The 18,258-nt window shown below is 31.4% G+C and overlaps 2 protein-coding genes across 3 annotated transcripts in view; both read right to left on the reverse strand.

Moving 5' to 3' along the window:
• Positions 1-11,424, reverse strand: part of LOC124950069 — a 33,147-nt gene extending 21,723 nt beyond the window's left edge. For both annotated transcript variants that reach the window (XM_047496225.1, XM_047496224.1), the window contains exons 1-14: positions 9,070-11,424; positions 4,954-5,043; positions 4,621-4,844; positions 4,197-4,339; positions 3,983-4,113; positions 2,846-3,231; positions 2,440-2,754; positions 2,069-2,324; positions 1,786-1,986; positions 1,478-1,692; positions 1,169-1,379; positions 683-1,065; positions 310-601; positions 1-195 (exon numbers count right to left, since the gene is read on the reverse strand). In XM_047496225.1, the coding sequence (XP_047352181.1) occupies positions 1-195; positions 310-601; positions 683-1,065; positions 1,169-1,379; positions 1,478-1,692; positions 1,786-1,986; positions 2,069-2,324; positions 2,440-2,754; positions 2,846-3,231; positions 3,983-4,113; positions 4,197-4,339; positions 4,621-4,844; positions 4,954-5,016 (3,015 nt within the window). In that variant the 5' untranslated portion in view covers positions 5,017-5,043; positions 9,070-11,424. The remainder of the gene's footprint in view (positions 196-309; positions 602-682; positions 1,066-1,168; positions 1,380-1,477; positions 1,693-1,785; positions 1,987-2,068; positions 2,325-2,439; positions 2,755-2,845; positions 3,232-3,982; positions 4,114-4,196; positions 4,340-4,620; positions 4,845-4,953; positions 5,044-9,069) is intronic.
• Positions 11,425-11,850: 426 nt separating this feature from the next.
• LOC124949832 lies at positions 11,851-18,139 on the reverse strand. The gene is made up of 12 exons (XM_047495562.1): positions 17,936-18,139; positions 17,658-17,801; positions 16,834-16,987; positions 16,391-16,449; positions 16,162-16,303; positions 15,902-16,069; positions 15,688-15,830; positions 15,124-15,310; positions 14,957-15,015; positions 14,240-14,381; positions 13,117-13,287; positions 11,851-12,989 (listed from the first exon to the last, which is right to left on the reverse strand). The coding sequence occupies exons 3-12, from the start codon at positions 16,975-16,977 to the stop codon at positions 12,846-12,848; spliced, it is 1,359 nt and encodes a 452-aa protein (XP_047351518.1). The 5' UTR covers positions 16,978-16,987; positions 17,658-17,801; positions 17,936-18,139; the 3' UTR covers positions 11,851-12,845.
• Between the last annotated feature and the right edge of the window lie 119 nt (positions 18,140-18,258).

Below are 18,258 nucleotides of genomic sequence, written 5' to 3' on the forward strand. Positions count from 1 at the left end.
GATATTTCGAACTTTCATTATAATGGGATGATTTTCCCACTCTTTAATAAATCCAGTAGAATCGCAAGTTATTCTCTCGAGTTCTCTTAAAAATGATCGACTTCCATTCCTTAATTCCAAAACTTCACCGATACTCTCATTATGCACACATGGCCAGTCAGATTCGCGTTTTTTATACTTATCGATATTACTCATCTAAAAAAGAAAAAAAAAAAAAAAAAAAAAAAAAAAAAAAAAAAATAAAGAAAAAGAAATAACGAAATTCGATGAGCCACGATACTATAATTAATACAAATATAAATAACTCACAATATGAAAAGGAAAGTTCGATGAAATCAAATCGATTACATCGAATATGATCGATAAGAAATTTCGAAAGAAAGTTTCCAATAAGATTTGCGTTTCCGGTAGATCATTTGTAATCTCCGGAAGCTTAATCATACCATCGTTCTTACGAATCTGATTGATAGTTTTTTCTAAGTTTTCGAAGATCATCGATGAAGCCCATGCGATCGCGTTGATATTTTTCCAGAAAGTTTGCTCCTGTATGTTGAAAATTGGCTTTTCCATTATGTTGAAAATCTTACATAAAACACCTACGCTGCAAAGAAATGTAACTTGTCATCGAATTATCGGTATCTCGATTGGCACCTTTTCATTTCGTTAAAAATTAAACGCGTACCTAATCTCCCAAGCGTCCTTCGAAGTGAGATTTGTCGTCCACGCTGTTTTAAAATTAGATTTGAGATACTCCAATTTCAATAGATCGTACTGCTCGTCCTCTTGAAATAAAATATTGTCAATGTATCCGTAAATCTGAATGATCTCTTCGTTGAACATCGTCCAATTGAAGGTATTCATTTTTCCTTTGGATAAACCTTCGTCATCGAAATCGACAACGTTGATATTTATCATTAGATCATTTTCTACAGATCTCGAAACACGACAAATCAATTCTTTTAAAAGCTTCTCATCCGATCCCTTAGGATATGCTATTAAGTTTGGTGGATTCTTATCGATGCAATACGATTTCGTAAAATTCGAATATTCTAATATTTTCAGGCTCTGTAAGTGATACGAACGTTACAATTGTCAATCGGTTACTTTCTCTTCGAAGGTTTTTTTTTTTTTTTTTTAAGGATAAAAAAAAAATCGAATTATCACTGACCTTTTCTTTGTCCGTGACGGTAAGATAAAATGATTCTATCAGCTCATATTTGTGCCGACGAAACTGATCGATCCAACTAGTTGGTTGAGTTTGAAGATCTCGCAAAATAATTATAGCTAATTTATTCATATCTTGTAATCTAGGTTTTACCGTGAAATAGGATAAACTACGGGAACCGCACATCTTTGCAACACTCAAATGAATTCCTAAGCTGTTAAGAACATTATAATGTATTGGCATCGAGGAATACTAAAAGAATTCTAATAGATCGTATAGAAGTTTTATTTATTTATAGATGAAACTACTCACACGTCTAATCTTCCTTTACTTCGAGTATCCTCGAAAGCCTTTGACCAATTTTCATTAATTTCGAAAATACTCCAATCTGGATCATCCCTTCTCGGAGATTCCAAATAAGAAACGAAAGCTCTGGTGACCTGAACAACTGTTGTAAGATTGGCTTGTTCGATTCCAACAGTATATTTAAAAAACATACTGACTAATGTGGCCAAAGTATTTTCTATCTGCAATATTATATTTATTAATCAATCGACATTATATGTACTTACGTTTTAATATGATTTTTTTTATTCCATGTTAAGCATAATCTTACGTACAATTTTTTCGTAATCCTCAAAATGAAAATTTGCGTGAATATCGGAAATGAATTTCTTTCCGGAATCACTGCAAATTATATCCTCTATATTCTTCGATTGGACAATTGTCAGATTCTGATAATTGTCGAATATCTCGTTTAAAATTTTTCTCTCACAAATAAATTCTTCGAATTTTTTATCCTTTGCGCCGTCTACTAATCGCTGAAAAATGAAATATATATTTTTACGATGACACGTTAATTCTAATCGCAAATATATCTAAATAAAGTACAAACGTATTTACCTCCACAAAATTTAATCGAGAAAAGGATCGTATAATGGTTCGATAAACTATTGGATCAATATTTGTTAGAATCTTTTGTACTAATTCTTCATGATTTTTACAAATTTCATAAATGTTCCTTTCAGTTTCTAAATGAATGACGGCCACGTGATGGGTCATTCGCACTATATTTTCAATCAATGAACTCGCATATGTAAGTGAGTTTACTATGTGCTCGGAGAAATAATATTTTAAATTATCGATAATTTCAGCGGCTCTGTAAGCATAATATGTATAATAAAATTATAAAATGAAAAGGGAAAAAGAGAAAAAAAAAAAAAAATATCGAAGATATATCGTTTCTAATCGTTAATAAAAGATATCGTACGTACAAAAGAATTTCATCGGAGTGTTTAGTTAACAATTTTTCGGTCAAAGTCATTCCATCTTTCAGAACCAAAAATGCCATATCTAATATTTTCGTAACTTGTGTCTCGTTCGTTTTCTTAAGTGAAAAATCTTGGATAGTTTTTATTAAATTATCGAACACCGAGAAAAAATCATCGGACGATTCGTTAGTACGATTATGGAGAATTTCCTTGACCATTCCAAGTAACGTATTCAATTTTAAAAATCCATGACGAGCCGTCGTCCAATCATGTTCTTTCTCAAAAATAGGATCTAATAGCTTTACAGTTTTGTTTATACTACAAGAAATAAACGTGAAAATGTGTCAATTATATCGTACTAAATAGCGAGAATGAATTATGTTGTCGAGAAACGTCTACCATTACTCACAAAGTAAGATCGATCTCCTTGAAAGTGACGTTTCGAAAGAGCATTATAACGTTAGGTAGCCATTCTCGAATTCTAAGATATCCCGGGACGTATTTATCTATAGATTTCAAATTCACAATAGTATCGACCGTGAGCCTGAGATCTTGGAAAAAATCATAATCGCGAAATTTTCCCATCACACGATCGAACATGCCCAACAAACTATTAAAATCAATATGTTTCGAGAGTTCGGATAATATATCTGGAATTTTGTCGGCATTCAATTCGCAAAGGACCTTCGAGATTTCCGCATAATCCTCTTCTTTCGATAAGATCATATACTTTTTTAGATTTTCTGGTGAACAAACGATACCATCGACGTTCGTCGAGCCGAATGTTTCAATAAGCTGAAATAAAAAAGTGGCGTAAAAAAAAAAGAAAAAAAAAAAAAAAAAAAAAAAAAAAAAAAAATGACAAAATAAAATTCGTTAAATAAATAAAATGCGAAGGAGAAATGAATCTTATTGACTATCGATCGAGGAAAAATATAAATTTTATATAAAATGAAAAAAAAATAAAAAAAAATAAAAAAAAATAAAAAAAGAAAAATTGTCTATCGTTGATCATCATTGCATATTGCATAACAGAAATATACTTTGAAATTCTATCCTTAATAAAATCAAATCAAATTAAATCCTTCCTATGTCGACGTAAGAAAAAAATTGAGAATGACTTTAGAATTTATTTGTTTATTTTTTGCACAATACGGTCATAATGAAAAACGAATATTAAACAAATACAATGACTAATTCGAACCTATAAACAAAAAAACAATAAACAATAGACGAGTAACAATGACTCAACATTTCTGTACTCGGTTAGTGACAGGATTCTGTTTAGAGTGATAAATAAAAAAAAGAAAAATTTCTTTAATCTTCACTAAATTAAATATATTATTTCTTATATCATTAATATAATATATATTAGAATGAAAACCTAACGATGAGTTTTGAAGTTCATATTCATTTTTTTCGTGTTGAGATCGATGCAACGATTTTTTTTTTATTTTCAAGTTATAAAGATTTTCATTGTTGACCGGCGTTATTAAGATCATATACGTCTCGATTGGAGTTATCATTTATATCAAAATGTACTTACGTAATACAACCTTATTGACGATTCAAATAAACTATCGACGAAGGTAGTACTTGCTCGTGGCATTTGAGCCCTTAGAAAGCTCTTGATCCGATCGTGATTGTTGAAGAGGTCGCCGAGGTAAATACCTCTGTCTATAGACATTCGAAAATTCTGTCACTCGCCATCCTCCTCTTGAAACGATCAAGAGTTTCGAGAAGCGATCGCGCGTACTTACCAAACAACGCTTTGATTTCCGGTCGGGTGAGTATCTGCGCCATTGACTTAAGAAGTTGAATACTCTTCGGTAACGTTTTCACCGCAGAGAGAATCGTCTCGTTGCTGAGTATTGGCTGCATATCGACCACTAAAGGACCTAAACTGTAGTAATCAACATATCCCTTCATTGTTTGTCTTTTTCTTCTTCAAATTTCTATTATTCTAATCTCTCAATATTCGTACAAAAACAATAGAACTTATATAAATTTGACAATGTAAATTCTATGTAAACTCTTTCGGTAATAATATATATTTTCAATTAAAAATTAACGTTTTCCCATTGAAAAAGATATATGCCTTATATCAAAAAATCAACAAGTATCTTTGATTTCTATCTACTCGTATTATTCAAATTATTTAAATAAATATAATTTCATAAATACCTAGCATTCTTGTATGTTGGCACTTCCTCGTATTCCGAAAGAGGTTCGCAAGTATTTCCAATACTACAGATAAAACTCTGAACAAAAGGTAAAAGTCCATCCTGAGGCATCGATCTTGACGGGAAATGACAAGTCGAATGATATACTGGATCGACATTGTCTCGGACTGTATAGAGTATTATAAAAACCAGAATCGGCCATAGAAATATCAAGGCTAGAATACCCTAAAATTATTTTTTTATAAGAACTTTAATTTAAATATTATATATCACGATGTAAACGAAATCGATGTTAATGTAAATTAATTGAAATGAAGACATTCAAAATACTCACTGGTTGTCGCTTGCGAATAATATAATTTTTCCAAAGAAGAAGTGCGAGCTGATCGCAGCCCATCTTGCGAAGGTCAAGAATGATTCCTCCCTGTTAATAAATCATTTAAATTTATGGATTATCAAATGGCCACGTTAAACACGACATAAAATAAAATTTCACATTTCGATAAATTAACAAATGGACGAACAGACGAAAGATCGAAACAATCAACTCAATGTGTGATCCTTTCACTGTGCTTTGTGAAGCACGATTGAACTTGGCTCGATAAGAATGCATATACAAAAAAAAAAAGTAATTAAACTGACGTCATATCAAAAGCGGAAGAAGCTTCTCATACTATCATATATTGACGCCCCTTTCTTTATATTATCTTTAATTATTATAGTTATGGATCAAACAAGTACGACAAAAAGCATGGAATAAATGTTTGAAGAATATGACGCGTAGTATTCTTCCTTTCGAAGGAAGATGGAATAAAAAAAGAAAAAAAGAAAAAAAATAAATTGATTATTGAGAAGGAAAAAAAATTTGCTTTTAAATTTTCATATCCTTACGACTTGTTCTTGTAGATCCATAAATAGTAATCTGCAGAATTTTCTACGAATAAAAGTCCACAAGAAGCATCAAGTCAAATAAAGAAGTTCTTTTATCGCTTCAACCGGTTGACCTCCAAATCACGAATACGTACACACATTCACGTTTCTCTTACTTTTCTCGTAATATTTGGACGTAAATAAATGCATAGATAAATAGATAGATAGATAAATATCACATTGCTAACGGTTATTATGTTCATCTGACGTAACACAGATTCAAAGTAATTATTGATTTGGAAATACTATCATGGCCTTATCATTAAAGTAATAGCAGCTTCTTCCTTGATGCAGTCGTTCGCTAGGAACTAATAACGTTTACGTTTAAGATAAAACTTCATTTATGTGATCGTTAAAAAACTCGACAGAAGGGTCATCAGCCTAGCAAAAGTGTCAGAGTAGTTGGCTAATTATACTTTTTCCATGATAATTAGCCAACTGCAATCAATTTCTGCGAATTGCATCTCTTCCTCATTCATTAAACCTGCAATTTTGTGCACAGAGCGCAAAATAATTGCCTTTTTTTTTTTTTTTTTTTTTTTGATCCATCGTTCAATTTGTCGTAATGTATGTATATAGCAAGGATGACCTTGAAATTATTGACGCGAGATTTTTTTTATTAATAAAAGTCAATGTCAAGATCCACAAAAAGGAAGGACAAGTCGAGTTAGCAATGCAAAGAAAGAACAAAAAAAAAAAAAAAGAAAAGAAGAAAAAGAAGAAGAAGAAGTAGAAACGTAATTTTATACGCAACGACCTATTGAACACGTTTCCTTCGCTTAATAGGCGACGTTTGTGGTTTGAACTTTCACTACGTTTGTGCAGTTATGCGAGCTATGGCAAGTGTAAATCACGAACGTATACATTTCGTAAGAATGCACAATGATTCCAACTGACGTAATTAGTTATATACTAATCTCTCGTACTTTCTGTCGTTTATATCGAAACTAAAATGGGCCTGAAGTTCAAGAGCAATGGATTAAGAACATTTTGATCTATTTAATTTTTCTTTTTATTTTCTCTCTTCTTTTTTTTTCCAATATTTTCGTGGTCGTACGTATTAAGGAAAACGCGAACATAATGAAAGTCCCTATTGTTTGTACGTAAAGTCGTGAGATCGAGGAAGAAATGAGATCAACGAGGGAAAAAACAACAATTCCATTCTTCCGTAAATTTGTCCGAAAGTTGAAGAATAAGATAAATGAATAAAAGAATTGCTGGTTCGCATGTTTCGCAAAACGGTGAAATTTTTGTTCGCTCTCGTTATTAATTAATTGTAGATGTGTAGGTAAATATATTTAAGTACCTATGTGGACTCGATTTGATAATGAGAATCCTCATTAATGCATAGGAAATGTTTTTAGATGACAACAATTTTTACAATATACATCTCTACGATAAATGTTTCATAACATTTCTTGTTCTCTCCTATCTTCCGGGATCATGATAATAATATCAATGAAAAATCAAATATCCGTAAATTATAATACAGAGACATTTTCACATTTTCTTTTTTTTTTTTTTTTTTACAGCAAAGAGTACATAATTACCAACTTGTCTATATGAAGAATTACTAAATAGTTTTTTTTTATAATTATCAATAATAAACAAGCAGTCCAAATGATAAACATTTTAATATGCATATTTAATGCGGAACGTTGTTTTAATTCTCCTAAGAATCTCGTTTTTCTTCTGAATAATTTACGATATTGGATCTCTTTCTTAACATCAAGTTATAAAAAGTGCTTAGAGTAATAAAAGTCAGTTCGCATCAGAAAAAAATATAACGTATGATAATATACCATATTTTTTATGGAATACATATAAAAAAAAGAACTCAAAGTCTCTCTTCGAAACTCATAAGATTATCTTAACGTAATAAATCAATTAATTTCAATGATTTCTTTCTAAAGTCATTATTATTGAGATTTATTAATAATACAAATAATGAACTATTAGTATAAATTACGGGAGAATAAATGAATAAATTTTTTACGACGGACAATATTTAAGAAAAGACAAATCTCGTGGAAGATCGCGAAAGAGTGTAGAAAGGTCGTCTTTGTTTTTCTTAGAAATCTAAACTGTTCGCGAGGCTCCCTGGCGAGCTGGTCGAACAAGTTTCCCAACAATAACTCGACGGTGCTTTGGAGATTGTGCGGGAAGGAACAGGAAAGAATCTCTTGAATCGATGCTAATAAAATATTATTACGATCGACAAATAAAAAAGATATACAGCATTGCTGAGATATATTATTACTATTATTATTTGACGCGCTAACATTTTTTATCGTTCGATAATCCATTGTTTTTTCTGCGTTATTTTCTGTCTACGTCATTCTGTATATACTTACACAAATTTTTTTCCAATAAGTGCCCAATAAGAATTGACTGATGTCCTTTTTTTTTTCCTTTTATTTTTTCTTTCCTTTTTTTTCTTTTTATAAAATATCTAAAAATTACTTTAAATCTTTATGACAATAAATATTCAATCTATTACAATGATATAACTATATATAAAATATAATATTAATTAGGGATTAACATTCTTTTTTGCACGTTACGATAAAAATTTTAAAACAGAATTTTTTTAATAAAATAATGATGTTAATTTATTTTTTTTGGGCTTGTCAAAGATAAAATTTACGACAACAATCCGTAAATCATTGAAATGATTTCAAAACGAAATGGACATCTGCGAAATCACAATTATGTGAAAATGTCAATTAAAAATCTAGAAAAGAGATTTTGTGCAAAAATAATTATGGTTGCCATTTGATAATCGATTATAATATATGTCACAGACACAATCAAGATTAACAAAAATTTTTTTAATATAAATATTTTATATTTGATAATTCTCTCTTATTGGAAAACCCATTATGTACGCAAGTAAGCAAAATATGTGACGTGCTTATAATAAAAAAAAAGAACAAAAAAAAGGGATTAACGTATCGATTTTCTACCTCTTTCATATCTTTTTATAGGTATAAATATATTCTTTTCGATGAGACCAATCTTAAATAATATTTAACTTCAAGATTTATAATTACACGAAACCAATCACAGAATTTCATTACGCAGTGCATAAATTTCAATATATTTATTTCAAATAGTTTTTTTTTTTTTTTTTTTAACAATAGCATATCAGATATGATTAATAAACGATTATCTAGATTATAAATTTGACATCGATCGCTTAATATTTCAAAGTATATACATTAGGAATTGAATTTTAATCGACTTTGGAAAATCTCGTAAATACGAATATTTAGCTGGAAAAAAAAAATGTCCTACACAAGAGAAGATATAAACAACATAAGCAAATGATAAGATTCGGCAATGATAAATACGTTTGTCATGATAGAATACGTTTAAGATACAAAAACAAAAAGTGTAATTTTTGGATCGAGGAAAACTTTGAAAGAGAAAGAAAAGATGACGGATAAAACGAGAAAACTAAAAGTTGCATGCTGAAAAAGAAAAGTGAAAAGATGAGATAAGGAGAATGGTGGCTTACCTCTTAGAAGATCGACGACATGAGAGAGAACTCGATGAACGAAAGTGAACTCGTTCTTCCACTGCTGTTCTTCTTCTTCTTCTTCTTCTTCTTCTTCTTCTTCCTCCTCCTCCTCCTCCTTCTCTTGCTTTCTTTTCTCGTACACCTTCTTTCTTTCTCTCTCACTCTCTCTCCCTGCGCTCTCTCTCTCTCTCTCTCTCTCTCTCTCTCTCTCTATCTATTTCTTTCTCTATAATGACACTCAAAAGAATAAAAGAAACAGGCAAATATCTTAATAATGAAGAAATTACTGGGAACGATTACACGCACTTTGAACGACGACGGTCAGAATACGACTGTTGCCGCTACGGTGATCCACGAGCACGTGGACCTTCGGTACCACGACAATCCTTCGTAAATATTCATTTACGTGCCGTGCTCGCTCCAACACACTTGCATTCAAGCAAGGACGCGAGAGACGAGCTCGTGCGCTTGATAATCCTTTTTTCAATCGACGAATAATCCTCGAAGAATCCTTCTCTTTGAATCGAAAAAGAGAGAAAGGAAAAGGACAAAAGAGAAAAAGGTACACAATGATTTATCTTTGAAAGATTTAACAATTCACGCAAATCCAGAGAATTACTAATTCGCATCTTCACGCGACGTAAAGAGAATATCGACGAGAAAGACGTGCGAGAATGCTTCTCTGTAATAATAACTAGTTCGGTTGAAGGAAGTCAAGAATTAATCGATCTTTTATCTTTCTCTTCTTGACTTATATCAAAAGATTTTATTTTGTATAAAATGTAATTGGACGTTTCTTATCACGTATTTTTTTCTTTTCCCATCCATTGTATCTTTCTTTCTTTCTTTCTTTTTTTTCTTTTTTTTTTTTTCTTTTTTTTTCTTTTCCTGTATACATAATAATATTAGCTCTAACTCTATGTCCAATGTTCAGTATGACATCACTGCAATAAATCGCATTGCTTAGTAATTTCATATGCGTATGCGTAAATGTCACATAACGAGTAAATCTGTTTACCAAATAAACTTGATCACGACCTCGACGATCGTCTGAGGTCGATCGAGCGACTGACCTAACTTGCCTTAAATATCCTTTCATCGAAGCAAGATATCAAACATTGATGAAAATAAAACAATCGTATTAGAATTGACAAAAGAGAGAGAGAGAGAGAGAGAGAGAGAGAGAGAAGGGAGATCGTTAATCTCGTAACAATCAAGTACTTCAAATATTTTCGAACGATCATCAATATACAATTACGAAAGCATCGATTGACAAAGGCTAACAATACAAGTCAAAGTGAAATGCATAATAACCAGAGCATTCGACGCACGCAAAGTTTCCAAACGATGCGCGACTATATTCGTGCCACAAAATCCGTCCTACCTTTGTCGTATTTAAACACAAGAGAAAGTTCATTACACAATAGAAAGAGTATAGGTAAAGATAGAGGGAGTGAACGATATGGTAAATATGAAATTATGGATGAAAAAAAAAATGTTATCGAATATGTTAATTACGACCGATTAGATTATTCTTTAATTTCTTTAGAAATGTTTTCGTCGAGAAAAATTATATATGCACACTAATTTATGCAAATTATATATGGATACTATTTAATACATAATATATATGTATTTATTATCTTATAATTTATACATTAAGTATTTTTTTTTCTTTTATAAATAAAACATAAAAAATCAATGAATGCGCAGACATATATACGTACAAAAAATCAAAGAATCTGCTATGAGATAGTGGCACGAGCAACAAAGAAATTTCAATTCGTGGGTAATCCATTTTCCATTTTCTTCTTACACCCTCTGCCCCTTTTTTTTATTGTCACGATGATTTCCATAAGCCGGATTCTATTATCTATAAAACTCGCCGTCCTATTTTTCAATTCGATGCTTTTTATTTCAACACTGCTTCACCACCGTTCTCGTACTTTTATTCCTTTACCTTTCGTAAACATGACCCTTCCCCTACTTCCCTCTCCCTTACTTTCTCTCTCTCTCTCTCTCTCTCTCTCTCTCTCTCTCTCTCTTTCTTTTTCTTTCTGTTGGCATACCACAAATCTTTTTGCCTTCGTTTTATCGCGATCCCAAGAATAATTATTTCACTATTCTCGTATTTCCTGGCTTTATCTTTGTGGGATGCTCGTTATCGCGAATACTGCTTACTAACAGCAATGCTGCATCGTTACAATTATCAAAAAGCTTTCGTAAAAAGAATACAACACTAAAATAAAAAAGTAAGAAAAAAAAAACAGAAAAATAAATGAAGAAAAAATCGTTTTTTCTCTCTCTCTCTTTTGCGCCTTTTTGATTTTCCTTTTTTGTTTTACTACAATTTTTTACTTATTCGCACAGAAACATTTCACTAACGTGACGTAAAGTGAACCCTTGCCCCAACGATCATTCTTGTAATAGTTTTCTGTTTGTGTGTATATATAGTTTGTATATTTCAATATCGTATTATAAATAAATAAATAAAAAATGTATAAATTCGGTTTTATTATATTTATTCCATTCGATATCAACCTTTTACCCTTTTCCCATTCTTAATCTAATGAGTTATTAAGATCATAATTATACGAAATCATTTGTAATAATGTATTATAATTTGTTAAATATTACGTTATAACACTTAGAAAATATCGTTATGTTTGCATGCAAAACCACAGGAAGGTAAGGGGAAAAAAAAGAGATCATCTTTCTACATTTCTTTTTTTCATCTTCTTCTTCTCGGTCCTCTCTAAAAATACGACTTACTCGTGAGGTATTTAAAACAGGAATTAAAAAAAAAAAAAAAAAGAACGAAAGGACCTGTTCGGCAAGGCCCTGCAGCCGAACTACGTAGTAAAATGAGAATGATGTCTATCTATAAAAAAATTTATATCAGTTTATACGGCAAATTTTTACTCGCAGTTATCCTTCAAGTGAAATGCCAGCGTGATCTTTTCAATGAAAAATGATTTTCTTGCTTGTAACGATAATTAAGATTATATTGATTCAGTTCGTTGAAGAATAACTTGAATGAAAGTAACCATCACGAAGTTTGGAAACAGCCAATTCTATTTCCATGACCCACTTCGATTTAGAAAAAAGAAACGACGATATATAGTGACAAGAAGAGAGAAAGAGAGAAACCGCAAAACCAGGTCAGCTATCTCTCTCTCTCTCTCTCTCTCTCTCTCTCTGTCTCTCTCTCTCTCTCTCTTTGTCTCTCTCTCTCTCTCTGTCTCTCTCTCTCTCTCTCTCTTTGTCTCTCTCTTTCTCTCTCTCTCTCTCTCTCTATCTCGTTAAGAAAATTCTAAAAAAGGAAAAACGCAACATTCGCTTCAAATTACAAGAGCTAGGTTTCAAGATGTCGACGCAATAACCGCGTAAAATGTTTAAAACTCAAGATTTAATTTGATTCCTGATCCGACTCGGCTCAATAAAGGACAAGTTAACGAGTAATTTGATGCTTCGTTAAATCTTATTTACGTATTTGAAAATGCATTTGAAAGGTCTTTCCAAGAGTATTTGTATGGATTCGATATATCGGTAAAGAATCGTGACGAGAGAATGAGAATGCTAAACAATTAATCGCGACGCGTTAACCGACTTCTCAGAAGACTTTCAAACAATAATTGACTAATTCCCACGATGAACGCCCTTCACGCAAAAGAGAATCTTTTATCTTGTAACGTATGTATATACGTTGCACGATCGTCGATAAAATGGAAACTGATTGTATGTTTTATTCAGAAAACGCCCAGCAGTTCTTATTATTTTGTTAAAAGAATCTTCACGTAGTTTACGAGCTTGTCGAGACCCTGCTGATTCACTTCCTCGTAACCGGGTATCTCCTTCTTGCACGATCCAAACCAATTTTCCAGATGGTGATATTTTCCCGTTGGTGGCACAAACAGCTTGAACACGACGCAAATATACGATGAATGTTAGGAAAAAAAACAATAAATGAAGAACAAATGAAGAAAGAAAGAAAGAAAGAAAAAAAGAAATATTCTTTTTTTTTTTTTTTTTTTTTTTATTTACCTCCAAAGTGGAGAGCGTCGCAACGTTGCAGAGATCGGCTATAGTAATCGTGTCTCCGGCGAGCCACTTCGTCTTGGCATTCGCCAAAATCGAATCGAATGTCTTGTAAACGTTCTCCACACGATTTATTTTCTCTTTCGTAATAATCTTCTCCCCAGCGATAACCGGGTACTAGAAAAAAAGAATCAAAAGTGTAAGAACGATGTGAGATATATCATTGAAACGTCTATTTTATTGGTATCCATTCGGAAAACCAACAATCTTCGAGATGATCAAGATCTATCGATCTTCGAAAATCGCTTTGTGCTCTTCAACGATCTTATTTTCTTTCGACGTTCCGGAACTATTGTTCCACATAAAGAAAAAGGCCTCCTTTCGATCGGAGAAAAGCATAGTAACGAGTGCTAAGAAGGAAAATTGACTGAAAGTAAAAGGCATTAATTTATGCAAATTACCGTCGGATTTCTAAATCGTTATCACGAAGGGAGAGACAAACAAAGAGAGAGAGAGAGAGAGAGAGAGAGAGAGAGAGAGGAAAAAAGGAAGGAAGAAAGAAAGAGAGAAAAATGAACGAAGAGGAAATCGAGATGTATTTCTCTCTCTCTCTCTCTCTCTCTCTCTCTCTCTCTCTCTCTCTCTCTCTCTCTCTCTCTCTCTCTCTCTCTCTCTCTCTCTCTCTTTATCTATTTTCCCAATAGAGTCAGGTTCAATGTCGATGATTACACAAGGATTACGTAGGTACTTTAATGCAATTTTCAATACGATTTGGAAGTTATACCACCACAATTATGGTTAAACACTAACAGACCAAAACGTAGAATTTTCTTCTACTATAATTAAACGAAGCTTCCTCGTTGGACGCTTCTTTGCGTGTCTCAACTTTTATTCCGAGACTGACAGTGGTAAAATCCAACCTAGAAATCCTATTCACAACATATAATGCATACGAGGATTACAAAACTTCAAGATCTAACTGGATATTTTCCTGTAATTGTACCATGAAATGTACATTTATTAAAAAGATTATCATAGATAATATACCTCTGATTCTCTCGATTGGCTCTCTTTATTGGTCAACATATATAGATGAACAAGGTTCGCAATAAAAATTTTGATACTTTACCACGACATTTCTAAATTCTGGATAAAGGGTTCCCGTATCGAAATGCAATCTTTGATCGACCATAGCACGTTTTCTCGAATCCTTCGGATAAAGCGAGTCGGATTTTCCGTACTCATGTACCAAGTATCCTGATATCGCGTGACTACAAAAGAAATGCGGAAAAAATAGGATATACGTATATATATATATATATATATGTATGTATGTATGTATATATAAACAATAAAGAGAATGAGAGAAGAAAAAAGGAGAAAGGAAGAAAGAGAAATTAATCAGTGTTCAAGTTATCTCTTCCGGGAAGCAGTATATCCGGTAGGCGGTGTCAAGTCATATACATACATTGTCAAATTGTATTGGGAAGCAGTAATGTCCACTCACGAGATCACGATACTCGTATTGTTATTTCGAATAACTACGATACGCGAGTATGTAATAAAAAAGTTTTGCTTCGTCGGTGTTAGAAATAAACTAAAGAAGTGCGTCGTATATATTGGTGATAAAAAAATATTAAAGATATGAATTCATTTTTTATCAACTATCAAATTATATTAGATACTTAATTTCAATGATGTAATTAAAAAATTCTTATTTATCGCTCTTCTTAAAATAATGTTCAAAGGATTTCGAGTGTATTTCTATCGGTCGTACGAAGTTATATATTACGAGATTAATGAAGCCAAGATGGCGATCATTTTATCGTTTTTTTTTTTATCCTACCTATCCCATACATAGTAATCCTTGTCTTGCAATAATGGTACCGTTCCTTGTGGATTCATCTGAAAGATCGTTCGTCAAGTTATTAACGTTATTAACGATATCTAATAATCATTGATGACCATACTCAAGACCGTTCGAAAAGTCCTCAAATTCTCATTAGAACTTGCCTTTAAATATGCCGCTGTTCGTTGCTCGCCTGAAATTAAATTTACTTCTTTCTTATATAAGGGAAGACCGATTATATAAGCCGTCATTAAGACCGATCTAACAGGTGGAGATAATTCGGTCATGTACAGCGTCGGAACAGATTTGTTAACGAACGTTTTAAGACTCATAGCAAAAGGAAGGTTTAAAAACGCAATTTATCTGACATACATCTTAGAATAACGTCGATTCATCTGAACTTGTTCAACGATCATCTAACCTGACGATATACTCTATATGTATAGATTCGATGGATCGATGAAACTGTCCGTTCTCACTAAACAACGTTCCCAACTTTAAAGTAACATGACAACTTTTATTCAATTATCGATTACTTTCGACAAAGAATTTAAAAACTCGTTAAAAAGATCTAACGAACGCGGTCACTTAAAGCTTATTTTCATTGAACTTAAAAAATAGAAAAATATAATTTAATTAACATACAATTCAAACAATAATTGATTAAAAATAATAGAAAATATTTATCAATCGATTGAATAAATCGATTAAAGAAGTTTCCAAAGAATCACGCGTTCATGAGTTTCTGTTGGAATATTTCATTAACTTGCTTGCTTCCTGGTACATTATATTTTTCATAGCCCGGCAATTGTTCCTCGCATCGTTTCAGCCAAGCTTGAATATTCGGATACTTGTCCCATTGCACAATAACCTGCAAACATTTTCGATAAATTTATATCATTAAGATTCAATGGATTCACCAATGGTCTAATAAAAACTTACGGTCAATGAGGAGACCGTGCTGACGTTGCAAATATCGGCAATCGTGTAAGAATCCCCGACCAACCATTGTTTACCTTCCAAAAGCTTTTCGAAAAATCCCAAGGCTTCTTCGAGTTCGTCCATTAGCAATTTTGAAATTGTTTTCTCTGATCCCAACTTTATGGATTTCTGCGATAATCAAAAATAATCCTTGGATTAAGATTTCGATTTTCTACGATAACGGAAAATCGAATCATTCTTCTAACGAAAAATACACTTACAAAAATTCTTTTAAGAACATGGAAAAGGACCGAGGCATCGAAGATAAGACGTTGCCATAACGTTGCTCTCAGCTGAAGGTCTTTAGGATAAAGAGAATCATCAGCAGCATATTTCTCAATTAAGTAAACAGCGATAACGTGACTATAAAATTAAAATATTTCTTATTTATTTTCTGCTTATGAGTGTATATATGTATATATATCTTTTTTGATAATAAAAATCACTCACCTATCCCACAATATAAAATCATTATCCTGAATAGTTGGAATAGTATGCTGGGGATTCAACTAAAAGATAAAATTATATAAGAATAACAAAAAATCAATCTTGATCCTCTTTTAAAAAGCGATAATTACAAAATGACGAAATAAAAAGAGAGTTAAAATAACGCTTTTCGACGATAACACAGTTTTTCTAGCAGATTATTATTTATCGCACATTAGATTTGTTAATTTCAAGATAATTTGTAGAAATTCTTTTTTTTTCCCATAAAATGATAACCTTTCAAAATTGAAATTCATTCTTATTAATAATTTATTAAAATGTGTATCTACACGAATGCAAATAAAATATTTCTATAAATCAATATATGTATATATATATGTATATATATATATATATATATATATATATACACATTAAAATTGTATGTTATTATAATACAAGCTTACTTTAACAAAATCCTCTTTTTGTTGATCATAATTGAATAAATTGATTTCGTGGATGTCAAAATCAATGCCAATGGCTTCTCCTACCATAAGTACGGCACGACAAGGTGGACTAATTAGTTGCGAGTACAAAGTGATCTTTGACATGTTTTTTGTGCTATAAATAAATATAATATATCATTTAAATAATAAAATAAGACACTTAAATAAATTCTTATAAAATATCATTTTACTTATCAGTAAAAAATTTTAATAAATAACTATTAATTAATATTTAATAAATTTATGAAATACTGTTAAAAGAATGGAATTAGTAGGAAATTTGATTTAAAAAAACATGAAAAATAAATGCCAATTGATTACGTACGCTGTTATCAATGATAATGTAATCATATCGACTCGATAAAGCATAAAACTTTTTTGAAATTTCAAACGCTTTTAAGAGATATCGTATGTCTCAATGATTCGTTCAAAATAATAATTATCATTAAAGAAATAATTATAACGAAAATTATATTAAAGTAGATTATATTTCAATATAATTTTATATCGTTCGAATCAAACGAATTATTTGGCCTTGAATTACATATAAATGTTTTCGTTATTATTATGAAAAACAAAATACATATAATATTGTAATATTAAAAAATTTTCTCTATTATAAGATTATTTAAAAAAATTCCATCTATCCTTTCGTTTATAAAAATATAAACGAACAGATATTTTCTCTTAATTAATGAAAAGTGTTTCACTATTGTTACTGAAGTATGATTTTTTTTAACATTTAACGAAAGAAGATTTGCATTATGAATAATACAAAAACGTACCTATTTCCCAGTATTCGTTTGGTTAGAATTCTAATATAAATCCTTAGCACGTCTGTTTGCTTACTTTCTTTTTAGACCTTACATACGATCGTATGTCCGAATAGTGAAGTCGATATATGTATTTCTAATGAAAGGCTTTACCAACTAAATTATAAATTATAAAAAGTCGTGGTAACATACGAGAAGTACAAACGAAAAATGTAAAGTAAAAAAAAAAATGTGACGAAAAAAAAGATATGTGTTATTGCGTAAAAAGAGGTAGCATTAATATTACTCACACAATTCGATGAATCGAATAGATGAAAAAAGAATGACGATGATTAAGAAGAAGAAGAAGAAGAAGAAGAAGAAGAAGAAGAAGAAGAAGAAGAAGATATTTTGCTCAAACTACAGGACGGCCAGTTTGTTACTGATAGCTTGACCCGAACGTATGAACAGTTTTATCGTTGAGTATAGTTAGTAAAGCCGGTTATACTTCTTGTTTCCTATATACGTTCACCGACACTACTTCATCAGCCTATGGGAACTGATCGAGAAGGACATATCATTCAGGGCCGTAATTAGCCGGTTCTCGAACTTTTCTCTCTCTCTCTCTCTCTCT

This window comes from Vespa velutina, chromosome 6 (assembly GCF_912470025.1).
Source record: "Vespa velutina chromosome 6, iVesVel2.1, whole genome shotgun sequence".
In the NCBI taxonomy this organism is placed as follows: Eukaryota; Metazoa; Arthropoda; class Insecta; order Hymenoptera; family Vespidae; genus Vespa; species Vespa velutina.

Excerpts from the sequence above, each read along its gene's own strand:
- LOC124949832 (XM_047495562.1), bottom strand. The coding sequence starts at position 16,977 with ATGTCAAAGATCACTTTGTACTCGCAACTAATTAGTCCACCTTGTCGT. Across the intron at positions 15,311-15,687 it reads CAGAAACTCATGAACGCGTG|TTTAAACCTTCCTTTTGCTA; the intron begins ATTCTTTGGAAA and ends ATAAATTGCGTT. Across the intron at positions 13,288-14,239 it reads CAGAATTTAGAAATGTCGTG|TACCCGGTTATCGCTGGGGA; the intron begins GTAAAGTATCAA and ends CTTTTTTTCTAG.